This window comes from Aphidius gifuensis, linkage group LG2 (genome assembly GCF_014905175.1).
Source record: "Aphidius gifuensis isolate YNYX2018 linkage group LG2, ASM1490517v1, whole genome shotgun sequence".
Classification (NCBI taxonomy): Eukaryota; Metazoa; Arthropoda; class Insecta; order Hymenoptera; family Braconidae; genus Aphidius; species Aphidius gifuensis.
Window position 1 is genome coordinate 4,981,177 of NC_057789.1, and position 12,588 is coordinate 4,993,764.

Sequence of the window (12,588 nt, forward strand, 5' to 3'; positions counted from 1 at the left end):
ATGATAATGAGGGCGTGATGAATTACCTTGAAGGACTGCATAGAGTAACCAGAAACCAGGGAGTTGTTCCATAACATAAGAAGCGAACAGAAAACAGAAAAATTGTGACGTTGTATTAGGTTGTATTCTTTGTAAATGTGATAAATTGAGTTTGTTGATTTTTTTTTTGTTCGTTTTTATATTCTAAATAAATTTTTTCTTCCTATATATTATTGATTTCAAGAAGAGTATGTTTGTTCTTATTTTCATTTTGAATTAAATTTATTTCTAAAGTCTTAAAAAAATATATATATTTTTTTTATCTAAAGCCAACTTATAAAATATCATTTTTTCTTTACTTTTAGTTGTTTTTTTATTTCTATCTTGAACTAAAATGCCAGGGGTTATTTTTAACATCACCATGAAATTTTTTGTTATTTATTTTTTTTCAAATGAAAACACGAAAAAGGTAACTCTTTAATTTATCTACACAAAAAGTCTTTCTTGTATATTTAAAAGTTTGAAAAAAAAAAAATAATAATAATAAAAAAAATACTGTAATTTTAGTTTTTAATTTTTTTTGTAAATATATTTTTTTAGTTTTTATCATTTACGTATTCATTGTTGCGATTACGCTGGACGCTAGGTTTATTATCTTACTGAAAATTACGTATTCAACTATAATACATATAAAACAAATTCAAGTTGTTCATACACCCCTTATATCTAACACAGTGACTCATGGCGTTAATATAAATTCATGAAACTTGCTCCAGGGTTATTCTCAGTAGATTTAAAACTTTCTTTTAATATATTTTTTTTATTTTCTCGTGTTTTCTATATTTTATTTTATTTTTATTATTCATTTTTTTTATTGCGTGTATACGTTTTGATGTAGTTTGTCTTTACTTATATTTTTTTTTATATTTAAATTTCATATATTTTATGTTTTGCAGATGAGAAAAAATTTTACTTGAATTTTTAAAAAAACTACATAGCAATGTTTAAGTTTTTCCCTTCCTTATATTTTTTTATTACTCGATTAATTTTTTATAAAATAAATAAAAAGTTATCGAGTGATAAATTAAACAAAATAATAATTATCAAATAATTTTGGCTACATTGCTGGCAGAGTAATGAAAAAATGATATTACTTGTGATATTATTTCAATTGAAAAATATAAAAATACGAAATTTATAATAAACAGATTAAAATCACAAATTGTTTGTTAACCGTTTTTCAAATGTTTATATCCGGAGCATTATTTTCACCTTTAGTCGATAATCACAACGTAAAATATATACTTTCTATCGTTGAATATTTATGAAGCTAGACCATAGCGTTTTGTCCAACCATATATGATGATATATTTACAAAAATACAAACATGTACTACTTTAAAATTTTACACGCAAACTCGATTAATTTGATCAACTGACCGTAAACAAATTACACAATAAATTACATATATAAGCTTTATTTATTATTTGACAAAAAAAAAGAGAAAAAGAAAAAAAAATGAGTAAAATATTGAGCAACTCAGTTAAATATTCCATTAATCAAATTTTTTTTATAAAAATCCTTTTAAAATATACTCATTCGAATCTAAAATTTAATTAATATTAAATTTTTAAATAATTAATTTCTTTTATTTTGAATTTTTTATAAACAAAACTATTTGTAAAGTTTTTTTTTTTTTAAATTGAATTTATCAGTTAAATTAACAGGCATAAATATTAAATTCAATTAAACTATTTTTGAAATTAATAACTATTATATTTGTAAATAGTGGTAAAAAATTTAAAGTCAAATATTTAATTAAATTTAATTAAATGAATTTTTAAAAATTTAAGTAATTCTATTTCGGAGCAATATAAAATTTTATCAATTTATTATTCATGGATTGATAAGTGAATATGAAATTTATAATTACATCAATAGATAAAGTGAAAAAGTTTTTAAATAGCATGGATAACTTGTAAGTCAAATGGGAATTGGTAAAGATGTTTAAACTTTAGTTACGTACGTCCAAGTGAGGTATATACTCAATAGAGTTTAGTGAGAATAGTTAAAAGCCTTGGGGTATACATCAGTTGTACATGAACGAGCCCCATAGGTGCTTTCGTCCTTGTCTATTTTTTCTCGACCCATTTTTCTAAAGGATTTCATTTTTGTTTGTTTCTAGAAAAAAAAAAACCCTACTTCCTGTCTCGCTCTCTTTGATTTTTTTTTTTTTTTACTTTGTTTTATCTTCCTTCCGCACGTAAAATGATTATTTGATTGCCTTGGGGCACATAAACACTTTTTGACAACATTTTATTCTCATTTCAAACAACTCAACTTGTAACTCAAATGTCTTGTATGCCGACATACTCAAAAGTCTGCCAACAATGAGCCAGACAAAAAAAATACCCATTACAAAAATTATATATTAAAATAACAACTACATGGTACTTCAGACACGATTTAAACTTTGCAGAAAAAAATACTATTTTTCTTTTTAAATATTACATGAAAAATTAATTTTTATTTTCAATTTAAACTGGAAATGAAATTATGAAATATCCTGACTGATGAAGTATTGAAATTATTATTATTTTTTATTTTTTTCTTGTTGAATAATTGTGTTTGTTTTCCTGTGAAGAAAATGTTTTAATGAATAAAATAAAAATATGAAAATTAAATGCATATTAAATTAATGAATAAATATTCAATTGTGTTAAAATTAGCTTTTGAAAATTAATTATGTTGAGTGTTGACGAAGATGTATAAATGTACACAGCTGGAGAGATAATTTTTTTTTGTTTTTTATCTTTTTAAAAATTGAGAGTAAAAATATAAGTGAATAAAATAATATACACTTAATTGTGTTTATAGAACACAATTGTGATTGTGATTATTTAATAGCAACGATTTTTACGTGGATAAAGATAATAATATAGAGAATCACTTTACGAACATGAAACAGACATTAGTATCTGTGACAGTGATATATTAATTAAGAAATAATGCAAGCCATGGTGCAATTGTGCCAGCAAGATATCAATATACATTTTTTTTTTCTTTCTTCTTTGTTTTTTTAATTTGTTTATCTTCTCTTTACTATAAAATTTTTCCATTTGACCCTTAAGAAAGAACCTTTTCCTTCCTTTATTATTTTTTCTTTTGGTATTTATTTTTATGATTTTTTTTTTTTTGTTATTTAATTCTTGATCCTCTCTTCAAGCATTATGTGATTTTTTTTTTCATTTTATATCAGATTAGAAAGACACCTGTAATTAAGCTGTTAGTTGAGATAACCATGCTAATAATAGGCTCAAAGAAATTGAGATTAATTAAAAAAAACTATCCCAGAAGTTAATTTTTAATTCTTTTTTTTTTTAAATATAGTTTTATATAATCAAAGTAAAATAATTGGTTCATTCTTTGAGCAAGTTATCATTTGGAAAATCTCATTGTTTACTCAAACATTGCTTGAGTTTGAATAAAACGTTTATTTTTATTTTTTTTTGGTTTTTTATACTGGATCAAAAGCTTTTCTTTTTCTTTACAAACATACATACATTTATTTTTTCAAGAGACGAATGAAATTACATGCTAAAGATAGAATAAAATTAGATTAGTGAAAAATAAAGTATGTGCAATATTGCGTTGTGTATTAAAGTTTTTGATCCAGCATAATATAGGTGATTAAGGTGCTGACAGAAGGCATTTTGCGTGCTACAAATTCGTTCATCATTGCTGACTATATGCACAAATATTATTATAAAAAATTTATATCAATTTTCTTTATAAATCGAACAAGTAAGAAATTCTTTCAATAAGAAACTATTTGATATATATACGAAGCTCAATTGAATATTATTCATAGCTTCATAGATGATTTAAAAATTTGACAAATCAATTCTTCATGAATACAAGTATGTTTTATGATCAAAGAAAATCTTCGAGTAATTTTTTTTTCACTTTTTTTATTCTATGCTATAAAAGAAAAAAGTCTCAAATATTATTCTTCTTTGATGAAAAAAATTAACAAAATAGAAACATAATTTATCATGAGAAAAAAAAAAGTAAAAAGCGTAATTAAAAATCAAATTAACTTTGCATAATTGAAAGTTAATTTGAATTAGTATTCATCAAAGTAAGTTGCGAAATGGTATGGGGGACAATGAGAATCAGAAGGGGATGTAAAATTTACGTGTCATCCATTTGCCACAACGTGATGTACGTAATTGGGTGTGAGGCTGTCAAAAGGGAAATGACATTGTTTTGACGTGATCGTGTAGAGAAACATTATTACAATTTATCTATCTTTTTTTACAGGCAATTTGATATTACGATATTATTATGTGGTTGTCATTGGCAACCCTAAAAAAATAAATGAAATTGTTTTCATGAAAAATTACTTTAAGGTGTGGCTTTTAGCTAAATTCTATTGCACTTGGATGGTTAATGTAACCATTGAGTAAAGGGCCACAATTAGTGGTCGACTCTATTAGCAATATATGTAACTATCAAGCAATGAGAGTGTCTTTAACTTTAGACATAGAGAGTGACTTGTATGTCAAAGTTGGCAATATATTATTACCACAAATTTTCAACTTGAATGGTTCAATGATACTCTCCAATATCAACTTGTTTTAACAATGACATTATTTAATTTGTTTAATTAACAAAAACATTTCAAATTAATTAATTTGTATTACACTTGTATGTATGAATTAATTTGATTTGTCAAATTTTAAATCTTGATTGAGCTAATGTTAGTTATCATATAGTTGATGTACTTTTTGATAATTTTTTTTTTGTAATTTTGACATGAACCTGTTGATAAAATGACAATAAACATGATAATACTGACCATGAGAAATTGCTGTACTGTCGTGTCAACTACCATCAAGGGTCGTTGAATCAAATGAACAACTCCATTCTTAACTGGTATGTTTGCTTTAACTATTTCAGATAGTACAACACCAGTTGGATGTGCTGCATCACCAATAAGTGTATTTGACTTGACATACACTGAAAAAATTAATTATATTAATAATATACATTTTTTATTTATTTAAATAAATATAAAACTTACTTCGTTTGCTGTTTGGATCAATCAAAAAACTAATGGTTACTTTGAAATTATCAGTATTTGCAAGTGTCTCATAGGGCCTGTCATTTGGTGTTGGTGCAGTAAAAAGTACATGATTTGGAACAACATGTCCATCAATAACTTGACGATCAACTTTATTTGGTCTAAATGGTGACTGAAAAATAAAAAAATAAATAAATCATCATATTCTTTTCTTTTTTGAATTTTTTATCAGATTTTTATATATTTGAAAAATTTATGCTAATAATACTGTTCAATTTCACTTGAAAATCGATAAAACAATTTTGCAAAGTGCAAATGTGCAGCCACAATGGAATAGTCAATGATACTCGAATGCATTTACATATATATATATATTGATTTGATTTTTCACTGCTTATTGTTATGTTCAAATTTTCTTATCTTTTTTTGACACCTATTTTACAATGTCTTTTTTTTTTTCTCTTATTATTCTGATTTTATTAGAAATCAAATTTTATTTTTACTTTTATTTTTATTATTACTTTTATCTTTATAAATTTACATTTAAATTTTTTTCTATTTTTTCTTTTATATTTACATTTTTGTTTTATAATAAATTTAAATATTTAAAATTGAATAATATTTTTAAATATTTCATTAAACATATATTATCAATGACAATAATTTTATTATCAGTTTTAAGATTATTTAAAAAAAAATAATTAACTGTGATAGTACATGGTAATCTACTTTAAGCATATAATGCTTTGTGGTTAGATAGCTGTGGCTCGTACGCAAATATTGAATTAAGCAAGGTGCATTAATTACGCTTCTCCTGTTTTCTTCCTTATCCCTTCCCCCTTTGCATTACCTTTGTGTCCATTAAAACAACCAGTATTATGCAACTTCCTGTTTAGATATTTACCAAACAACATTGATTAAATTGCTTTCAACCCTTTTGTCTATATAAAACATTGGTTTAATTCAATGGCAATGAAAATAAATAAATAATTTTTAGTATTTCCAGTGATTCAATCATTTGCTTTTCGATTCATTATACGATTATCCATGAATTAATAATTTTACATTTACTCTTGCCTCTTTATCTATTTATTTTTTCCAATAAGTTTTAAAATTTAATTTTTATTTATTTTTTTAAAATTGTTTCCTCCCAATTTAATAAAAATTTTTAATTAATAATTAATTGTTTTTACCAGTCAAATTTGACAGTTTATTTGATAATTTATTATTATACAAAGAATGAATTTATTTTTATTATTTTAACAATTTTTTTTATTAAGAACTTTTGACATTTTGACGTGGTTAAATCGAAATCAATGATTCGACTGGCTTGTAGATTTTTCTGCATGCCATTTTGTATTTTATAAATTATAAGTATCGTCGAATGAATAGGTGAGCAGAGGCATACTGTGAAAAAAAATAAAAAATAAAAGGTCGATAAAATGGCAGTTGATGTATTCGAAGGTATGGAATTTTTACGTTTGCATGATTGTAAAAAAAAAAAAAAAAAAAAAATACCTAGGTGCAGAGAAATGTGTTGCAGTTGTGGAGGCACGATTCACGTTTACGAAATGTCGAGAGTCAAGTGACTTTGATGCCTTTATCGTTCAATATTTCACATCACGTATTTGCGTCAAGGCAAAATTCACGAGGCTTCATCGATGCATATATATACCATGTTACAAAGACTCAAATTTTAGTAAAAATAAAATATATACTTTGATTTGTGTCTAAAAATTTTGTTCGCAATTTTAATTTTAAAAATTTATTGATTTTAAATTTACATTTTTTTTATGCATGCATTTATTTATATTCAAATTAAATATTTTTTTTTACCTTGAATCCTTCTTCATCGGGTATAAAGAAAGTATAGCCTCCATCTTGTTTGAAAATATCTTCTTTGTTGTTATTCAAAACACACTGACGGAATGTACTAGAGCAAAAAAATAAACACAAAGAAAAAATTAGTTAAAAATTTATTATAATTTGATAAATGAAAAAATAGAAAAAGCTTATAATAACTGTTTTTTTTTTTTTAAATGTATTTATCATGTTTATTTATTTATTTTTAAAATTGTTTTTCTTGTCGTAAATTGTCTAAATGTGTATACAGTCACTTCAACCTACACACTGACATTCTCAAGTTACAATAAAAATGTATATATATTGTTGAGCCAGGCATTTTTCTCGAGGTACAAAATTGCCTTTGCATAGACATCTAAAAGCGCGAGAGCTTTTCGTAATTTTCTTCGAACTCAGCTGGGGTTTCTTTATTTTTTATTTTTTTTTTTATGTACTTCCACTTTCCCACCCTTTATTTATTTTTTTTTTTAACCCCCTGTGTATTTATGAAAACGGAAAACAAGCAGCATCGTTTATCCCGGTATAGTAAAATTTTATTCATTTATTTTTCATTGTTTTCATTTTTATCTGATATTCTTAACACTTATTTATTTATTTAATATTTTTAACAAGTCAAAAATGTACAGCTTTATACATGATTTATTAAAGTATGTTAATTTTTTTTTACAAGTTGATAAATTTCATTACATTTTGATGAGACAAACAAATAATAAAAAAATATTTTTTATTTATTATTGTTAAAAATTAATTTTTATATTTAGAAAATTTTTTAAAATAATATTATAGACATAAATTACTTACCGAATTCTATGCTTTCCAAGTTTAAGACTGTCACTTTGATTTAAAAATTGAAATGCATTTGGATTGTAAATTGGTGACTCGCGTGAGATAGATTGAATAGGTTCAAGAACGTCTGAGATTTTATGGAGTACCTGAAAATAAAAAAAAAAAATAATTCAGTAAAATAAGCACAAAGTATATTCTTGATTTAATATTCTATCATTGTCAAGTATAAATAAGATTGATTAAAATTGACATCGTTAAAAAAAAGACTGTATAGTTTACATATCATTTATTTTAATATTCTTGGCGTATTTTTGCTTAGTAAAAGTACAATAACTGCATGTATATACGCACTTATATATACAGAAAGATGAGCAATGAAGCACATGCACACAACTTGTTTCAAGGGAACAGGCGTGTCCCATTTATTCACACCGTATAGGGTTGAAAAGAAGGTAAAATAGAGAATAAAATGAAAAAAAAACTTTTATAAAATATAAAACGACGAGAAAAAAAATGACTAAGGCCAACGAACTTCAACAAACGTGGCTGACCAAGCAACGACTCATACTACTTTTTTTAATTTTATTTATTTATTTTTTCAAAGTAAAAATCACGTTATTTTTTTATTATTTTTTCATCATCCCTTTCTTTGTCATCAACAAAGAACATAAAATCTTTGTTGTCGCGTCAACCCTTGTAATCTTTTGACATTTGTAAAAATTTAGATGTTAAAAAATTGCACAAATGAAAATTAGTATGAATAAATGAAAAAAAATGAAGGTAAATAAGAAAATTCATGGGAATATATTTTTTAAAATTTGTAGCTATTTTATTATTTTTTAAATCTGTGTATATTCAAGATTTTTGAGAGGATAAAAAAAAGGGATAAAGATAATTCACCCTATTTATTTTCATCCCTTGTGATTTAAACGAAATCATATGTGCCACATGAAAATACTGTTAAATTCACTCAACTTTATTTATCACATATTATTTTCTCAAGTATAAATTGATGCATCAAAAATTTTAATGAAACTTTTATCAATATATATATTGCGCACGATCAAAACTAAAGTTTACAATATCAAGTATCATGCACTCAAAACTTTCTGCATGATTTTTTTTTTATTTTTCTTTTGATAAGTTTGAAAACAACTGATGAATTCTGGTAGCTTTGATTCAAGCATTTTCATTGGTTAAACAATACAAACTTTTTTGTACGTAAATTTGATATTTTTTAATTTTTTTATTGCCAAAATAACAGTTTTCATTAATTTTGTTTCGTTTTTTTTTGTGGTGTATTGGATATTTAAACACAAAGGTTTGTAAATTAAAAAGAGTAATAGCAACAATAATACCCAGATAAAAAAAAATTGAGTAAAAAATTTAACAAAAAAAAAAAAAAATATGGTAGGTATTTGTTTTCAAGGCACGAAACGGTTAAATTTTCCGTCCTGTAAAATCCTAAACGGCTGTCGTCGACAGAGTACAGCTATAAGAATTGGATAAAATAAAGTAAAATAAATAAATAAATACATTAAATAAAAATAAGATAAATATCAAGAAAAAAAAAAAAAAATAGAAAGAAAAATATATATCGCAGTAGGGAAATAACGTTTTGGTATTTTTTCAATTAGAGACTGCCTGGGGGTATAACGATCCTGACCTCGATGGTTATTACCCCAAGAGCAACCAGCTTTTAAAAAGAAAAAAAATTTATATATAAAAAATAGAAAATAACCATTGGCCTTGTCTTTCTCAACCTCAAATAATATTACGTATATATATTTGTCTTATCTTTTAATTTAAAGTTAATATCTTTGGTGTAGTCTTGTAAAGTGAAACCAGACTATTTATACATGTACATATAATATAGAACAAGTAAAGTAAATCCCCAAAGTCAAGCCTCAACGGTTTTTATTCACTTGAGTCATTCAACTAGTCATAAAAAAATCCTCCAATAAATAGAAATAAAAAAATAAATTTAATAAAATATCCCTGGTAAAGCTAATATTCCGTTAAATTCAATTTGTCCAATATTTCATCGACAAATTGAAATAAGAACTTTTTTTTTTTTTTTAAATAAAAAAACAAGAGAAAAAAAAAGAAAATTCACGCTGAATTTATTTCTGAATAAGAATATACCTATTCAAGTAATCCATGGTATTTTTTCATTCAAAAATTGAAGGGTTCAAATGACCAATTTTTTTCATATTGAAAAACCAATGGTACGCCAATATTCCCATAAGCCAAGCTTGAGAACATTAATCTTTGAAATCGGTACAAGCTTTTCTATTCACCTGCCAAGACGCAGAAAGAAAAAAGACAGAAAATATATAGAGATTATTATAAAGTGAAAATAAAAGAGATATATGGATATAAAAAAAAAAAAAAAATTAATAATGATAAAAGGTAAAAGTAAATGAACGCAAAAAGAAAAAAAAAAAAAAACAATTGGCATTAGTGTGCGCGAGACGATAGCTCTCATATTCTCAACTGAAAAACAGACAAAGAGTTATTTTTAAATTCTTGGCACAGTTAGTTTTTTTCCTTTTTTATTCATCTCTTTCATTGTCATCAGTCCACCATCATAAACTCAATGAAAGAATAAAAAAAAAATTGAAATAATAACAATAAAAAAATTTGAAAAATATTAATTTATCAATGCAGTAAATTGAAAAATATAATACCGATGATATTATTATTATTTGTTGAGAATTAATAAAATTTAGATCTAACTAATGATTGAATTTAATATTATTCAATATTCTTTAAAAGAGGGTAGTTTATTTCACGAGATTGTTGGCGTCGCGACGATCTGGCGCCAAAGATATTTTACCCCTTGGTGTTCATCTGATTTTTTTGTGAAACAATCTTTGTTTTTTTTTCCTTTGCCTTACTCTATTTATTTGAAAATTTGCAATTCATAAATAAAAAGTGTAAAAGAAAAAAATTAATTAAGAAAAAACTTGAAATGTTCGTCATTTTAGTTCGATTCATCATCATTAAGCTTAAAGCCAAGCATAAAGTTTATGTAGCAAGTAAAACCGGAAGTTCTGTTGAACGTTTATTCACTTACTATGGCATTTACACTCTCAACAGTAGAAAATACATACTACACTGAAAATTACATATACAATTGTAAAATATATATGTACATGAATGAATTTATATATAAAGGGGAAGTTATACACTACCCTGTCTTAGTATATATATGTACTCAGTCAACTGCCGTTGGCTGTCGCTCGATAATTTCATTTTCTCAACATTTTCTATATAGCTTAATATTATATCTTGCATTACTCGCTATACTTTTATATCTCTCGACATTTATTATCCATAAATGCTTGAAAATTACTAGTCGTATCATAAGTCAATTTTTTTATATGAATAAGTAATGCGCACAAGTCAATCTGACCAACTGTAGAATAAAACGTAATGAATATCCTGAGCATTATTACGAAAAAAAAAAATTACATTTAAAAAAATAATAATAATAAAAATGATTAATAGTACAATCGATTGTGCTTTTGTAAAAATTAAAAAAATAAAAAAAAAAGTATAAAGGGATTTTTCGATTTAAAAACGAAATAATAAAAAAAAAAATTGAGTTTTCCAATCTTGTTTGAAAATAGCTTTTAGTAGTATAGTAAAAGAAGAAAGAGGTGTAAAGTGGGTGACAAAAGATTACTCGATTATCGAATGTGTATAAATGGTATAGTGTATAGGGATCGATTTATAAAGTGCGGATACCAGTGAGGGTTAAAAGATAGCAAAAAAATAAAATAGGAATAGAAGAGAATAAAAAAAAAATGAAAGACGACACATGAAGACGGTTATGTATTATATTCTGTATTTATACAAGAGATGGTCTAGAGGGTGGTCCGAGATTCTAGTAAAATCATCCAACAAAGATAAGGCTTTTTGGGGATCAATGGATTTATGATATACAGGTCATGCTGATGTGTTTTCATTTTTTTTTATTTTCTTATTGACCCTAATTTTTTTTTATCTGTTATATTTTGTTTCTTGTTAATTTTTATTAATTGATTTAATTATGTTTTGTCGAAATGATAATAATAATTAAAATGGCATTATTAATTTAATATTTTTTTATTTAATTTTATTTATTTTGTTTTTTTTTTTTATTACAACACAGTGAAAAATAACAAGTATTTTATTATCCCTTTTTTTCATTTTAAGAAAACAAAGATAAAATTTTTATCCTCAAGTTAAAATAGACAGCTAAAAAATGTAAGGGTACAAAACGAGTTGAAAAATGTTGACGATGTTTTGGGGTTTTTGTTTTTTCTCAACGACGAATTTTTAATTCTGAATAATACTTTTTTTTTATGTAATATCTCGTTACAATGTCTGATGTCGGTAAACCCCAAACAAATCTCAACAAAATAAAAAAATGAAATAATAAAAATGTCAAGAATAAAAAATGCAAAAAAAAAAAAAAATAACTGTTACTAAGGGGAGAATTTCTTTCTTTTATTTTTACGCCTCGAGGGTTTTCCAAAAGTCTATATCTCATTTTTTTTTATTTTTTACTCAACAGCCTCAAATGATGCTAAGAAAAGTTTTCAACATTTTTTTATATGAATAATTAAAATAAATTTAATTGATGCTTACAGATTTTTTTTTTTTTTTCCTTTACCATAATTAAAGGAAAAAAAATATATATATTTTTTTTAAAATAAAGTATAAAAGTAATTTATAAAAAATAATATTCTTTGATTTTTTAAAAACCAGATTGAGTAAGTGCAGGTTTTTCAATAATGACTGAAGTAATTAATATTTGAAAAATTATATTAACATAAATTTAAGTGATGACTCAAAACACCTCATGATTATTCACTACTTCTTAA

General features: G+C 24.4%; 1 protein-coding gene across 6 annotated transcripts in view; it reads right to left on the bottom strand.

Annotated features, from left to right (window-relative positions):
• Positions 1 to 12,588, bottom strand: part of LOC122848551 (fasciclin-1) — a 149,507-nt gene that overhangs the window by 14,472 nt on the left and 122,447 nt on the right. For 4 of the 6 annotated variants that reach the window (XM_044146702.1, XM_044146698.1, XM_044146700.1 and 1 more), the window contains exons 4-8: positions 7,730 to 7,860; positions 6,902 to 6,998; positions 5,066 to 5,237; positions 4,841 to 5,001; positions 27 to 35 (exon numbers count right to left, since the gene is read on the bottom strand). In XM_044146702.1, coding sequence (XP_044002637.1) covers positions 27 to 35; positions 4,841 to 5,001; positions 5,066 to 5,237; positions 6,902 to 6,998; positions 7,730 to 7,860 — 570 coding nt within the window. The remainder of the gene's footprint in view (positions 1 to 26; positions 36 to 4,840; positions 5,002 to 5,065; positions 5,238 to 6,901; positions 6,999 to 7,729; positions 7,861 to 12,588) is intronic. The other 2 variants (XM_044146701.1, XM_044146699.1) reach the window with 1 other exon arrangement.